The sequence below is a fragment of the Salvelinus alpinus genome, chromosome 6 (genome assembly GCF_045679555.1).
Source record: "Salvelinus alpinus chromosome 6, SLU_Salpinus.1, whole genome shotgun sequence".
Lineage (NCBI taxonomy): Eukaryota > Metazoa > Chordata > Actinopteri > Salmoniformes > Salmonidae > Salvelinus > Salvelinus alpinus.
In genome coordinates this window covers 80,465,324-80,481,832 of record NC_092091.1, presented here as the reverse complement: position 1 = coordinate 80,481,832, position 16,509 = coordinate 80,465,324, and the positions used below count along the sequence as shown (strand labels likewise).

The following is a 16,509-nucleotide window of genomic DNA, read 5'->3' as shown; positions in this document are numbered from 1 at the left end:
TTGTTTTTTTTAGCTTCAGAAGTATGTGAACAACCCGGACTTTGTCCCTGAGAAGGTGGAAAAGGTGTCCAAGGCCTGCAAGTCCATGTGTATGTGGGTCCGGGCCATGGACCTCTACTCCAGAGTCCTCAAGGAGGTCGGACCCAAGAAAGAAAGACTGGCCGCCGCACAGGTCAGTGGTACACACACACACACACACACACACACACACGCACACACACGCACACACACACACACACGCACACGCACGCCATCCGCCCACTGGTTCCGATTGGAAGAGAAAACGTTAACAGAAAGTGCTGTGTCAGATGTTCTTTACTAAGTACAGTATTAGGTATTTGTTTTTATATCCCACCCTTCTGGCTGCAGATGGAGCTGAACGCTACCATGGCAACCCTGAAGGAGAAGCAGGCCCAGCTACAGGAAGTACAGAACAAGATTAAAATCCTCCAGGACCAGTTTGACCAGAGCATCGCAGAGAAGGAGGGTCTGGGTAAGCGTTAGAGAGGAGGGTCTGGGTAAGAGTTAGAGAGGAGGGTCTGGGTAAGAGTTATAGAGGAGGGTCTGGGTAAGAGTTATAGAGGAGTGTCTGGGTAAGAGTTAGAGAGGAGGGTCTGGGTAAGAGTTATAGAGGAGGGTCTGGGTAAGAGTTAGAGAGGAGGGTCTGGGTAAGACTGAGTATGACAGATTTTGGCACATGATTTCCATCATGTTGGCACTTAAAGTTCCCACAATGTTTTCAAAGACAAACCCAAGTTCCAGGAACATGTCAGGACTAATCTACTGTAATCTCTTCTGTGTGCTGTCTGCTTCATGAACTCTCTCTGCCTCCCATCCTCTCCCTCACTTTCCTTCCCCTCTCCCTCCCCTTACCGTCTCCGCCCTTTCACCCCCAGCTAAGACCATGGCTCTGACCGAGGCGAGGCTGGGCCGTGCAGGGAAGCTGACAGCAGCTCTGGGGGATGAGCAGGTTCGCTGGCAGGAGAGCATTGAACTGTTTGAACAGGAGATCCATAACGTGGTGGGAAACGTCTTCATCGCTGCAGCCTGCGTGGCGTACTACGGAGCCTTCACAATGCACTATAGACAACTGGTACATCCTTTATATACAGCCCGCTAATTCTCACTATAACCTACCACATTATGTTGCATTATAACCGTTCTAAACTACATAGCCTTCCCCTTGGCCTGGAGACACCTGGTATGTATGGCCTCTATAGAGATGTAACTTTATACACGTTCCTTACTATCTGTTATATACTGCACACAAGCCTGCCTGTTCCAGACAGTGTGTGTGTGCCCACCTCTCTCTCTCCCCAGACCTTGTGTCAGACTCCCTGCCCACACTGGCACTCTGGCCTAATGGCTCTCACTCACCTCAACCCACTGGGTCTGTCTGGCTGTCTGTCAATACTACTACTGTCTATGTGCTGTCTGTCAATACTACCACTGTGTCTGTACTGTCTGTCAATACTACCGCGGTGTCTGTACTGTCTGTCAATACTACCACTGTGTCTGTACTGTCTGTCAATACTACCACTGTCTCTGTACTGTCTGTCAATACTACCACTGTCTCTGTACTGTCTGTCAATACTACCACTGTCTCTGTACTGTCTGTCAATACTACCACTGTGTCTGTACTGTCTGTCAATACTACCACTGTCTCTGTACTGTCTGTCAATACTACCACTGTCTCTGTGCTGTCTGGCAATACTACCACTGTCTCTGTACTGTCTGTCAATACTACCACTGTCTCTGTACTGTCTGTCAATACTACCACTGTCTATGTGATGTCTGTCAATACTACCACTGTGTCTGTACTGTCTGTCAATACTACCACTGTGTCTGTACTGTATGTCAATACTACCACTGTCTCTGTACTGTCTGTCAATACTACCACTGTCTATGTGCTGTCTGTCAAATACTACCACTGTCTCTGTACTGTCTGTCAATACTACTACTGTCTATGTGCTGTCTGTCAATACTACCACTGTCTCTGTACTGTCTGTCAATACTACCACTGTGTCTGTACTGTCTGTCAATACTACCACTGTCTCTGTACTGTCTGTCAATACTACCACTGTCTATGTGCTGTCTGTCAATACTACCACTGTCTATGTGCTGTCTGTCAATACTACCACTGTCTAGGTGCTGTCTGTCAATACTACCGCTGTATATGTGCTGTCTGTCAATACTACCACTGTGTCTATACTGTCTGTCAATACTACCACTGTCTCTGTACTGTCTGTCAATACTACCACTGTCTATGTGCTGTCTGTCAATACTACCACTGTCTATGTGCTGTCTGTCAATACTACCACTGTCTAGGTGCTGTCTGTCAATACTACCGCTGTCTCTGTACTGTCTGTCAATACTACCACTGTGTCTGTACTGTCTGTCAATACTACCACTGTCTATGTGCTGTCTGTCAATACTACCACTGTCTATGTGCTGTCTGTCAATACTACCACTGTCTATGTGCTGTCTGTCAATACTACCACTGTGTCTGTACTGTCTGTCAATACTACCACTGTCTCTGTACTGTCTGTCAATACTACCACTGTCTATGTGCTGTCTGTCAATACTACCACTGTCTATGTGCTGTCTGTCAATACTACTACTGTCTAGGTGCTGTCTGTCAATACTACCACTGTCTATGTGCTGTCTGTCAATACTACCACTGGGTCTGTACTGTCTGTCAATACTACCGCTGTCTATGTGCTGTCTGTCAATACTACCACTGTCTATGTGATATCTGTCAATACTACCACTGTCTAGGTGCTGTCTGTCAATACTACCGCTGTATATGTGCTGTCTGTCAATACTACCACTGTGTCTATACTGTCTGTCAATACTACCACTGTCTAGGTGCTGTCTGTCAATACTACCACTGTCTATGTGCTGTCTGTCAATACTACCACTGTCTAGGTGCTGTCTGTCAATACTACCACTGTGTCTATACTGTCTGTCAATACTACCACTGTCTATGTGCTGTCTGTCAATACTACTACTGTCTATGTACTGTCTGTCAATACTACCACTGTCTATGTACTGTCTGTCAATACTACCACTGTGTCTGTACTGTCTGTCAATACTACCACTGTCTATGTGCTGTCTGTCAATACTACCGCTGTCTATGTACTGTCTGTCAATACTACCACTGTCTATGTGCTGTCTGTCAATAATACCACTGTCTCTGTACTGTCTGTCAATACTACCACTGTCTATGTGCTGTCTGTCAATACTACCACTGTGTCTATACTGTCTGTCAATATTACCACTGTCTATGTACTGTCTGTCAATACTACCACTGTCTACGTACTGTCTGTCAATACTACCACTGTGTCTGTACTGTCTGTCAATACTACCACTGTCTATGTGCTGTCTGTCAATACTACCACTGTCTCTGTACTGTCTGTCAATACTACCACTGTCTATGTACTGTCTGTCAATACTACCACTGTCTATGTACTGTCTGTCAATACTACCACTGTATATGTACTGTCTGTCAATACTACCACTGTGTCTGTACTGTCTGTCAATACTACCACTGTCTCTGTACTGTCTGTCAATACTACCACTGTCTATGTACTGTCTGTCAATACTACCACTGTATATGTACTGTCTGTCAATACTACCACTGTGTCTGTACTGTCTGTCAATACTACCACTGTCTATGTACTGTCTGTCAATATTACCACTGTGTCTGTACTGTCTGTCAATACTACCACTGTCTATGTGCTGTCTGTCAATACTACCACTGTGTCTATACTGTCTGTCAATATTACCACTGTCTATGTACTGTCTGTCAATATTACCACTGTCTCTGTACTGTCTGTCAATACTACCACTGTCTATGTGCTGTCTGTCAATACTACCACTGTGTCTATACTGTCTGTCAATATTACCACTGTCTATGTACTGTCTGTCAATATTACCACTGTCTATGTGCTGTCTGTCAATACTACCACTGTCTCTGTAATGGCAGATGGTTATGGAGTCAGATGATTTGGGAATGTTGATTCATCCTGAATATACAAGGCTCTGATTGTTGATAAACGTGTGTGTCTGTGTAGCTGATAGACCAGTGGATTGTGCGATGCCAGGAGTTGAGCATCCCCATCAGTGCCAGCTTCAGCCTCATCAACATCCTGGGTGACCCCTATGAGATCCGCCTGTGGAACGCCGAGGGGTTGCCCCGGGACACCGTTTCCACTGAGAATGGAATCCTGGTTACCCGTGGACGCCGCTGGCCACTCATGATCGACCCTCAGGATCAGGTGACCCAGCCGACAGCAAATCAGGGATTTTTGTCTTAAATCATTCAACCAATCAATCAATCAATTAGAAGTATTTGTATTACCACACTTTTCATCTCTTCTGGATTCAGTCGTATTCATATATTTGATTGAGATTCTATAACACATATTTTAATCACAGGTACCTTTATATGCGATGGTGTTGCAAATATTTATTAATGTTATACTTTGTAATACGCTACTTGTCAAGTTGTATTTCTAGTCTATTCTTGTATTGGCTCTGATGCCCAGAGTTATTTTCTGTGGCTACATCTGCTAAAATAACAGTTGTGTTGTACTGTGTTGTGGCTCAAACCCTGACTCCCATTCCCAGACCCCAGCCTGGAACAAACCCTGACTCCCATTCCCAGACCCCAGCCTGGAACAAACCCTGACTCCCATTCCCAGATCCCAGCCTGGAACAAACCCTGACTCCCATTCCCAGACCCCAGCCTGGAACAAACCCTGACTCCCATTCCCAGCCTGGAACAAACACTGACTCCCATTCCCAGACCCCAGCCTGGAACAAACCCTGACTCCCATTCCCAGACCCCAGCCTGGAACAAACCCTGACTCCCATTCCCAGACCCCAGTCTGGAACAAACCCTGACTCCCATTCTCAGACCCCAGCCTGGAACAAACCCTGACTCCCATTCCCAGACCCCAGCCTGGAACAAACCCTGACTCCCATTCCCAGACCCCAGCCTGGAACAAACCCTGCCTCCCATTCCCAGACCCCAGCCTGGAACAAACCCTGACTCCCATTCCCAGACCCCAGCCTGGAACAAACCCTGACTCCCATTCCCAGACCCCAGCCTGGAACAAACCCTGACTCCCATTCCCAGACCCCAGCCTGGAACAAACCCTGACTCCCATTCCCAGACCCCAGCCTGGAACAAACCCTGACTCCCATTCTCAGACCCCAGCCTGGAACAAACCCTGACTCCCATTCCCAGACCCCAGCCTGGAACAAACCCTGACTCCCATTCCCAGACTCCAGCCTGGAACAAACCCTGACTCCCATTCCCAGACCCCAGCCTGGAACAAACCCTGACTCCCATTCCCAGACCCCAGCCTGGAACAAACCCTGACTCCCATTCCATAACCCCAGCCTGGAACAAACCCTGACTCCCATTCCCAGACCCCAGCCTGGAACAAACCCTGACTCCCATTCCCAGACCCCAGCCTGGAACAAACCCTGACTCCCATTCCCAGACCCCAGCCTGGAACAAACCCTGCCTCCCATTCCCAGACCCCAGCCTGGAACAAACCCTGACTCCCATTCCCAGACCCCAGCCTGGAACAAGGCCACAACAGGAGACAACAGCCCTGAGACACTAAGTCTATTCCCACTCTCTCTGTGTTGTAATCACACTCACTCCACGCGCTTGGCCACTCTGTAGTTTGACTCTTAGCTCCAGTCCCCTGACACCTCTTATGTTGCTTCCTGTCATCTTTTGTTTCTTTCTCCTTCTCCTCTCTTTCTTTGGGCCGCTGCCCCAGGGAGCGGTCTGTTGACTGGTTCTGTCTGCCATGCACAGGCCGCGATGGAGATGGGGAGAGACAGGGAGTTAAGCAGGCAGGGAGGCTTGCTGACAGCCTAGCATGGGGACACTTCATTGTTCGGCTGGCGCAGACCGTCTAAAACGCACACAAATAGACTCACACACACACGGCTTGTCTGTCGACTGACTCAAATGTAGTGCAGTTCTGTTTGTCAGTTTTCATTCATGTCGATGAGAGTGATTCTGACCTGCCGGGTTCATGAATCACCAGGGGTGTCAAACTCATTCCATGGAGGGCCTAGTGTCTGCAGGTTTTAGTTTTTTCCTTTCAATTAAGCCCTAGACAACCAGGTGTGTGGAGTTCCTTACTAATTAGTGACCTTAATTCATCAATCAAGTACAAGGGAGGAGCGAAAACCTGCAGACACTCGGTCCTTCGTGGAATGAGTTTGACACCTGTGTCATGGGCAATATAGTGACTTTCTGGTATGAGAGGAATTTTCATGACCCCTCAATGGTGGTCACATGAATACTTTAAAGGGACAATATGGAAGTTCTGTCCCTTGTGGCATTGAGATGATTTAGCTACACAATCACAACCTATCTGAAACAAAACAAATGATCCCTCATTTAAAATGCTTTATGTAACTGTGTCTGGTCCGTCTCCAGGCCAACCGTTGGATCCGTTCCAAGGAGACCAAGAACGGTCTGAAGGTGATCAAGCTGACCGACTCTGGTTTCCTGCGAACCCTGGAGAACGCCATCCGCATGGGCATGCCCGTACTGCTGGAGGAGGTCAGTACTATGGCAGCCATTGTAGGTCACGATTCACCATGGAGATTAGTCTCAGGGGACAGTTCTAACCTCCATTTTGGGTCTAGAGTTAGCAGAGAGACCTGAGTGAGTTGACTTGGAATAGGAAGAATGGTTAAACTGACCAGCGTGACGTCCATTTTGTGTCCTGGTTGTGTGTAGCTGAAGGAGACTGTGGACCCGGCTCTGGAGCCCATCCTGCTGAAGCAGACGTTTGTGGCGGGCGGTCGCACCCTCATCCGCCTCGGAGACTCCGACATTGACTACAACAAGAAATTCAGGTTCTACATGACCACCAAGATGGCCAACCCCCACTACCTGCCTGAGGTGGGTCAAACAACCTGACATTAGCACCAGCCTTCAGACAAACACTGGTAAAAAACCTGACAGGCTAGTGATTTATTCTACCCAGCAGTTTTGGAATGCAGTCCATTTCAGTCTATATTAATATGGCCTGGGTCATGTTTGCTTTGCCTCAGTACCAGATGGGTCATGTTTGCTTTGCCTCAGTACCAGATGGGTCATGTTTGCTTTGCCTCAGTACCAGATGGGTCATGTTTGCTTTGCCTCAGTACCAGATGGGTCATGTTTGCTTTGCCTCAGTACCAGATGGGTCATGTTTGCTTTGCCTCAGTACCAGATGGGTCATGTTTGCTTTGCCTCAGTACCAGATGGGTCATGTTTGCTTTGCCTCAGTACCAGATGGGTCATGTTTGCTTTGCCTCAGTACCAGATGGGTCATGTTTGCTTTGCCTCAGTACCAGATGGGTCATGTTTGCTTTGCCTCAGTACCAGATGGGTCATGTTTGCTTTGCCTCAGTACCAGATGGGTCATGTTTGCTTTGCCTCAGTACCAGATGGGTCATGTTTGCTTTGCCTCAGTACCAGATGGATCATGTTTCACCCGAGAGCAATTTACTCAGAATAATTGGTATTTCCTTTTTAGTTTGTCAAAACCAATGCCGACCAATTGAAAGGAATACATACATGTTTAGAATAACTGTAGTAAAGCATCTGGTTTCTCACCTGTTTCTCAACCACACAAAAAACATAAAATAACCACATTAGACGCTCACACAGACACCCTGCCCTCTCTCTCTCCATGCCAAACGTTGGCACTAGGAACACTGTAAGCAGTTGGCTCACACAGGGGGCTGTCAGCCTGGCACAGGCCATGAAGATGGGTGGTTGCTGTGAACAGCCTTGCCCACCTGCCAGACAGCCATGCCCCTTAGGTCACCCAGCCTATGGGCACGGCGCCTGCTGGCATTTGACGGCCCTATCAGCCTGCTCCAGCACTCTTCAGTCCCACAACACAGGGCCGGTGCTAGTCTCAGACCTATTCCCCGGGCCCCGCAAAGCACAATCAGACAGACTGTCAACTCCCTTTAAACACACAGCTGGACACAGCTGTCACAGATAGTCTAACACACAGCTTACAGTCTGGACACAGCTGTCACAGACAGTCTAACACACAGCTTACAGTCTGGACACAGCTGTCACAGACAGTCTAACACACAGCTTACAGTCTGGACACAGCTGTCACACACAGTCTAACACACAGCTTACAGTCTGGACACAGCTGTCACAGACAGTCTAACACACAGCTTACAGTCTGGACACAGCTGTCACAGATAGATAGTCTAACACACAGCTTACAGTCTGGACACAGCTGTCACAGATAGACAGTCTAACACACAGCTTACAGTCTGGACACAGCTGTCACAGATAGATAGTCTAACACACAGCTTACAGTCTGGACACAGCTGTCACAGATAGATAGTCTAACACACAGCTTACAGTCTGGACACAGCTGTCACAGATACAGTGGGGCAAAAAAGTATTTAGTCAGCCACCAATTGTGCAAGTTCTCCCACTTAAAAAGATGAGAGAGGCCTGTAATTTTCAACTTCAACTATGACAGACAAAATGAGAAAAAGAAATCCAGAAAATCACATTGTAGGATTTTAATGAATTTATTTGCAAATTATGGTGGAAAATAAGTATTTGGCCAATAACAAAAGTTTATCTCAATACTTTGTTATATACCCTTTGTTGGCAATGACAGGTCAAACGTTTTCTGTAAGTCTTCACAAGGTTTTCACACACTGTTGATGGTATTTTGGCCCATTCCTCCATGCAGATCTCCTCTAGAGCAGTGATGTTTTGGGGCTGTTGCTGGGCAACACGGACTTTCAACTCCCTCCAAAGATTTTCTATGGGGTTGAGATCTGGAGACTGGCTAGGCCACTCCAGGACCTTGAAATGCTTCTTACGAAGCCACTCCTTCGATTGCCCGGGCGGTGTGTTTGGGATCATTGTCATGCTGAAAGACCCAGCCACGTTTCATCTTCAATGCCCTTGCTGATGGAAGGAGATTTTCACTCAAAATCTCACGATACATGGCCCCATTCATTCTTTCCTTTACACGGTTCAGTCGTCCTGGTCCCTTTGCAGAAAAACATGCCCCAAAGCATGATGTTTCCACCTCCATGCTTCACAGTAGGTATGGTGTTCTTTGGATGCAACTCAGCATTCTTTGTCCTCCAAACACGACAAGTTGAGTTTTTACCAAAAAGTTATCTTTTGGTTTCATCTGACCATATGACATTCTCACAATCTTCTTCTGGATCATCCAAATGCTCTCTAGCAAACTTCAGACGGGTCTGGACATGTACTGGCTTAAGCAGGGGGACACGTCTGGCACTGCAGGATTTGAGTCCCTGGCGGCGTAGTGTGTTACTGATGGTAGGCTTTGTTACTTTGGTCCCAGCTCTCTGCAGGTCACTCACTAGGTCCCCCCGTGTGGTTCTGGGATTTTTGCTCACCGTTCTTGTGATCATTTTGACCCCACGGGGTGAGATCTTGCGTGGAGCCCCAGATCGAGAGAGATTATCAGTGGTCTTGTATGTCTTCCATTTCCTAATAATTGCTCCCACAGTTGATTTCTTCAAACCAAGCTGCTTACCTATTGCAGATTCAGTCTTCCCAGCCTGGTGCAGGTCTACAATTTTGTTTCTGGTGTCCTTTGACAGCTCTTTGGTCTTGGCCATAGTGGAGTTTGGAGTGTGACTGTTTTGAGGTTGTGGACAGGTGTCTTTTATACTGATAACAAGTTCAAACAGGTGGCATTAATACAGGTAACAAGTGGAGGACAGAGGAGCCTCTTAAAGAAGAAGTTACAGGTCTGTGAGAGCCAGAAATCTTGCCTGTTTATAGGTGACCAAATACTTATTTTCCACCATAATTTGCAAATAAATTCATTAAAAATCCTACAATGTGATTTTCTGGATTTTTTTTTCTCATTTTGTCTGTCATAGTTGAAGTGTACCTATGATGAAAATTACAGGCCTCTCTCATCTTTTTAAGTGGGAGAACTTGCACAATTGGTGGCTGACTAAATACTTTTTTGCCCCAATGTAGATAGTCTAACACACAGCGTACAGTCTGGATACAGCTGTCACAGATAGATAGTCTAACACACAGCGTACAGTCTAGACACAGGTGTCACAGATAGATAGTCTAACATACAGAGACAACTGCCAGGATTCATTAATAACTGAAGTGGACGTTTGCTGAAGCTCATACTGGTTAGTGTGTTATTATTAGTGGTTGGTCTGATTTGATTGGTTGTTGATGTGTAGAGTTCACCCCCCTGTTTTCTAGGTGTGTATCAAAGTGACCATCATCAACTTCACTGTGACCAAGTCTGGTCTGGAAGACCAGCTTCTCAGGTAGACAACACACCTCTTCTCCCCGCTGACTCTCGCTCTCCTCATTAAAGGGGTTCAGGCTGTGTGTGTGTGGTTTTCTTGTGGTATGACCGAGTGGTTGACTTGCGTTCCTTCTCTCTCTCCCCTCACAGTGACGTGGTTCGTCTGGAGCGTCCTGACCTGGAGGAACAGAGGAACCAGCTGATTGTGAGGATCAACGCCGACCGCAACCAGCTGAAGGCCATCGAGGACCGCATCCTCAAACTGCTCTTCAACTCCAAGGGAAACATCCTGGACAACGAGGAGCTGGTGCAGACCCTGCAGGAGTCAAAGGTCAGGGGTCACTGTGGGGTCATAGAGGTAGACAGTAGGATTGTTGAACTCTCAGGTGTGGTCGACTTGCTAACCATCTTTCTGTAGGCCTAGTTTGTGTTCTTCCTGTCCCTCAAATGTCTTTGTGTCGGTTTCCCTTTCTTTCTTTCTCTCTCTCTCTCCCTCTCCAGGTGACGTCAGAGGCCATTAAGCATCGTTTGGAGGAGGCGGAGGCGACAGAGCTGATGATCAACGCGGCCAGGGAGCGCTACCGGCCCGTGGCCACACGAGGCTCCGTCATGTACTTTGTCATCGCCAGCCTCTCTGAGATAGACCCCATGTACCAGTTCTCCCTCAAGTACTTCAAACAGGTGACCTTTCTGTCACTGTGGTTGAGAATGATTGGTTCTCTGACATTCATAAATCAGCAATGTTGTTTTTCCCTTTGTGTCATAGTGTATCAGCAACATTCACAGTGGGGCTTTTTCCCTCTGAAGTTGACTTTCTCATCTTCACGTCTCCCCAATCACCCCCTCCCTCCCTCTCTCTCTCCCCTGATCATCTCCTCCCCACCTTCCTCCCTCTCCCCTGCTCTCCCTGATCCCTCTCCCTGTAGCTCTTTAACTCCACCATAGAGATATCAGAGAAGAGCAGTGTTCTGGAGGAGCGCCTGCAGATCCTCCTGGACCAGACCCTGCTCACCAGCTACACCAACGTATCCCGCGGCCTGTTTGAGCAGCACAAGACCATCTACAGGTAAAGGGGGTTTGACCTTTTCTTTAAGCTGCATTCTGGGTATCAAATGGGCTATACAAATAAATTCATGATGATGATGATGATGATTCATATTTTTGTTATTACAGCTTCATGCTTTGTGTGGACATCATGCGCCAGCATGGCGAGGTCTCTGACGCAGAGTGGCAGCACTTCCTGCGAGGAGCGCCCCCCCTTGACAAGGTAGTCAGGTTGATTGACAGGCCCGTCAGCCAATCAAATGGGACTATCGTCCACTGTCAGCCAATTAAAGGCAACTAGTGTCCTCTCTAATCCTGTCAAAAAGGATAGATATGTGAGCTCTTAGCAAATCACAGGAATAATTTCAAGCCCTTTACCAATCATAGAGTTTATATATCAGCCCCTTATTTAATCATGTTACTGTTCAAACCCAAACCAGAAAGAGGGCTCAGGTTTGTTGTAATATGCAACACAACATAAATGTTGATGAACTGTCAATTGTCACTGGTCCATGGCAGGGCTTTCTGGAATCTCTCTCTAATATGAAGATATGTACTGAGCCAGACAACTATTTACACTTCTGGTCTATGTGAGGGCTGTCTGGAATCTCTCTCTAATATGAAGATATGTACTGAGCCAGACAACTATTTACACTTCTGGTCTATGTCAGGGCTGTCTGGAATCTCTCTCTAATATGAAGATATGTACTGAGCCAGACAACTATTTACACTTCTGGTCTATGTCAGGGCTGTCTGGAATCTCTCCCTAATATGAAGATATGTACTGAGCCAGACAACTATTTACACTTCTGGTCCATGTCAGGGCTGTCTGGAATCTCTCCCTAATATGAAGATATGTCTTGAGCCAGACAATGATTCCCACTTCTTCTATCCCTCAGCAGTCTTTACTCGGCCCATTAGGAATGCATCATTTTAAATCTCCTAATTAACAGTGTCTGTATACCAGAGGGCTTGTCAGCCTCTTTCCCACTCTGCAGGAGAGAGAAACAGAAAGGGGGAGAGAGTCCCCTGTAACCTGTGATTGTGTGTAGAATACTGATGTCTCCATGTGTCTGTGTGTAATCTATGACCTAGCTGTCTCCAGAGACACAGATCTAGGATCAGCTAACCCTCCCCAATTCTAACTCTAACCATAAGGTGTGCCATACACTAAACTAGCCTGAGAACAGTGTGTCGGGACACAGACTTCATAATCTTTCTCTAGAGCAGGGTTTCTAGAAGAGTTCTGACAAACATAGATTGCTGAATGTATTATTCAATGACTCTATATCTAATGGGCGGTTTAGTCTCTCTCTATATGTCGTTATTTAAACAGTGGATAGATTGCATCTTTGTCTGAAACTGGGATCCTAAACCATTGGGGGACCATTCTCATTAAAATGATGTCCTGCTCCTCCTCCGTCCTCCTCTGCTTATCTTCTCTTCACCCCCCCACCTCATCTTCTCTCCATCCATCACCTCGGGTCTCCACGTAATACCCAATGTCCCCTTGTCCTCCCCTCCTCTTCTGTCTCCTCTCCTCTCCACCCCCCCTCTATCTATCATTATCTTCTGTCTCCTCTCCACACCCCCTCTCTATCTATCCATTCGCTTCTCTGTCCACTCCACTTCCCTTATCTTTTGTCCCTTCCTCCTCTCCTCTCCCTTCCTCCGTCCCTCTCCCCTCTCTCTCTATCTACATTCCTCCCTCGCATTCTGCATCCCTCTATCTCCAACACCCTATCAATTTTTCCTTTACCGCACCACTCCTTCTCTCTTCCTCCCTCCCCCTGGCTCTCTCTCTCTCCCTCCCTCTCCCCCATCAGGATCATCCAGAGAGTCCTGACGTGCCATGGCTATCAGAGTTTACCTGGCAGACATGCTGTGAGCTGGAGGATACTCTGCCCTGCTTCAACGGCATCAAGAGAGAGTTCACCGCCACACCCATCTCTATAAAACTAGGTAGAGTAGTAACACAGCCAAAATAACCTAGACACCCATCTCTATAAAACTAGGTAGAGTAGTAACACAGCTAAAATAACCTAGACACCCATCTCTATAAAACTAGGTAGAGTAGTAACACAGCTAAAATAACCTAGACACCCATCTCTATAAAACTAGGTAGAGTAGTAACACAGCTAAAATAACCTAGACACCCATCTCTATAAAACTAGGTAGAGTAGTAACACAGCTAAAATAACCTAGACACCCATCTCTATAAAACTAGGTAGAGTAGTAACACACAGCTAAAATAACCTAGACACCCATCTCTATAAAACTAGGTAGAGTAGTAACACAGCTAAAATAACCTGGACACCCATCTCTATAAAACTAGGTAGAGTAGTAACACAGCTTAAATAACCTAGACACCCATCTCTATAAAACTAGGTAGAATAGTAACACAGCTAAAATAACCTAGACACCCATCTCTGTAAAACTAGGTAGAGTAGTAACACAGCTAAAATAACCTAGACATCCATCTCTATAAAACTAGGTAGAGTAGTAACACAGCTAAAATAACCTGGACACCCATCTCTATAAAACTAGGTAGAGTAGTAACACAGCTAAAATAACCTAGACACCCATCTCTATAAAACTAGGTAGAGTAGTAACACACAGCTAAAATAACCTAGACACCCATCTCTATAAAACTAGGTAGAGTAGTAACACAGCTAAAATAACCTAGACACCCATCTCTATAAAACTAGGTAGAGTAGTAACACAGCTAAAATAACCTGGACACCCATCTCTATAAAACTAGGTAGAGTAGTAACACACAGCTAAAATAACCTAGACACCCATCTCTATAAAACTAGGTAGAGTAGTAACACAGCTAAAATAACCTAGACACCCATCTCTATAAAACTAGGTAGAGTAGTAACACAGCTTAAATAACCTAGACACCCATCTCTATAAAACTAGGTAGAGTAACACACAGCTTAAATAACCTGGACACCCATCTCTATAAAACTAGGTAGAGTAGTAACACAGCTTAAATAACCTAGACACCCATCTCTATAAAACTAGGTAGAGTAGTAACACAGCTAAAATAACCTATACACCCATCTCTATAAAACTAGGTAGAGTAGTAACACAGCTAAAATAACCTAGACACCCATCTCTATAAAACTAGGTAGAGTAGTAACACAGCTAAAATAACCTGGACACCCATCTCTATAAAACTAGGTAGAGTAGTAACACAGCTAAAATAACCTAGACACCCATCTCTATAAAACTAGGTAGAGTAGTAACACAGCTAAAATAACCTAGACACCCATCTCTATAAAACTAGGTAGAGTAGTAACACAGCTAAAATAACCTAGACACCCATCTCTATAAAACTAGGTAGAGTAGTAACACAGCTTAAATAACCTAGACACCCATCTCTATAAAACTAGGTAGAGTAGTAACACAGCTAAAATAACCTAGACACCCATCTCTATAAAACTAGGTAGAGTAGTAACACAGCTAAAATAACCTAGACACCCATCTCTATAAAACTAGGTAGAGTAGTAACACAGCTTAAATAACCTAGACACCCATCTCTATAAAACTAGGTAGAGTAGTAACACAGCTAAAATAACCTAGACACCCATCTCTATAAAACTAGGTAGAGTAGTAACACAGCTAAAATAACCTAGACACCCATCTCTATAAAACTAGGTAGAGTAGTAACACTGCTAAAATAACCTAGACACCCATCTCTATAAAACTAGGTAGAGTAGTAACACAGCTAAAATAACCTGGACACCCATCTCTATAAAACTAGGTAGAGTAGTAACACAGCTAAAATAACCTAGACACCCATCTCTATAAAACTAGGTAGAGTAGTAACACAGCTAAAATAACCTAGACACCCATCTCTATAAAACTAGGTAGAGTAGTAACACAGCTAAAATAACTTAGACACCCATCTCTATAAAACTAGGTAGAGTAGTAACACACAGCTAAAATAACCTAGACACCCATCTCTATAAAACTAGGTAGAGTAGTAACACAGCTAAAATAACCTAGACACCCATCTCTATAAAACTAGGTAGAGTAGTAACACAGCTAAAATAACCTAGACACTCATCTCTATAAAACTAGGTAGAGTAGTAACACAGCTAAAATAACCTAGACACCCATCTCTATAAAACTAGGTAGAGTAACACACAGCTAAAATAACCTAGACACCCATCTCTATAAAACTAGGTAGAGTAGTAACACAGCTTAAATAACCTAGACACCCATCTCTATAAAACTAGGTAGAGTAGTAACACAGCTAAAATAACCTAGACACCCATCTCTATAAAACTAGGTAGAGTAGTAACACAGCTAAAATAACCTAGACACCCATCTCTATAAAACTAGGTAGAGTAACACACAGCTAAAATAACCTGGACACCCATCTCTATAAAACTAGGTAGAGTAGTAACACAGCTAAAATAACCTAGAGATTACCACTACTCTGTAATCTGCTAATGTTGTCAATGGAGCCTCTTTTACAATGTTTCTGAATTCACTCTCTGCCTAGCTACAGAAGTAGATGAATATTGGAGTGTGTGTTCCCAGGTCGTCTGGAAGTGTGTTTCAACCCAGAGAACTGGCAGGGCTACGTGTCTGACTCCCAGCTGCCTCCCTACTCAGAGGAGATGTCTGAAGAAGAGAAGGAGCAGGCAGACGGGGTCAGGGGTCACTGGGATCAGAGACTGGGGGCTTTCCAGAAACTGGTGCTCATCAAGAGCTTCATGGAGGAGAAGGTAGTGGGGGTTGTTGGTGTGTGTGTGTGTGTGTGTGTGTGTGTGTGTGTGTGTGTGTGTGTGTGTGTGTGTGTGTGTGTGTGTGTGTGTGTGTGTGTGTGTGTGTGTGTGTGTGTGTGTGTGTGTGTGTGTGTGTGTGTGTGTATAAGTCTGCTTGTGATGGTGAAAGGGCTGCCAGTTTTCTTGGCATCTCTCTCATTGTTTGTTGTATATCAATGGTCATATTTGATAGAAGTTGCCCTTCAGGCCATACAGCGATATCTGCAGTTATGTTCATCCATCCATTTTGTTTAGGGTGTGTTCTTAAATTCAATCTGGAGTGCCAGAGTGTGCTCTGTGCGTTGGTAAATTCAGAGCGTTGTCAGATTGTGCGTTGGTAAATTCAGAGAGTT

The 16,509-nt window shown here is 45.6% G+C and overlaps 1 protein-coding gene across 1 annotated transcript in view; it reads left to right on the top strand.

Annotated features, from left to right (window-relative positions):
• Positions 1 to 16,509, top strand: part of LOC139579487 (dynein axonemal heavy chain 6-like) — a 64,070-nt gene that overhangs the window by 21,669 nt on the left and 25,892 nt on the right. Inside the window, exons 6-18 of the mRNA XM_071408184.1 lie at positions 14 to 172; positions 370 to 493; positions 897 to 1,093; positions 4,077 to 4,280; positions 6,473 to 6,598; positions 6,779 to 6,943; positions 10,283 to 10,350; positions 10,482 to 10,662; positions 10,833 to 11,012; positions 11,258 to 11,397; positions 11,505 to 11,598; positions 13,202 to 13,337; positions 15,930 to 16,117. Coding sequence (XP_071264285.1) covers positions 14 to 172; positions 370 to 493; positions 897 to 1,093; positions 4,077 to 4,280; positions 6,473 to 6,598; positions 6,779 to 6,943; positions 10,283 to 10,350; positions 10,482 to 10,662; positions 10,833 to 11,012; positions 11,258 to 11,397; positions 11,505 to 11,598; positions 13,202 to 13,337; positions 15,930 to 16,117 — 1,962 coding nt within the window. The remainder of the gene's footprint in view (positions 1 to 13; positions 173 to 369; positions 494 to 896; positions 1,094 to 4,076; positions 4,281 to 6,472; positions 6,599 to 6,778; positions 6,944 to 10,282; positions 10,351 to 10,481; positions 10,663 to 10,832; positions 11,013 to 11,257; positions 11,398 to 11,504; positions 11,599 to 13,201; positions 13,338 to 15,929; positions 16,118 to 16,509) is intronic.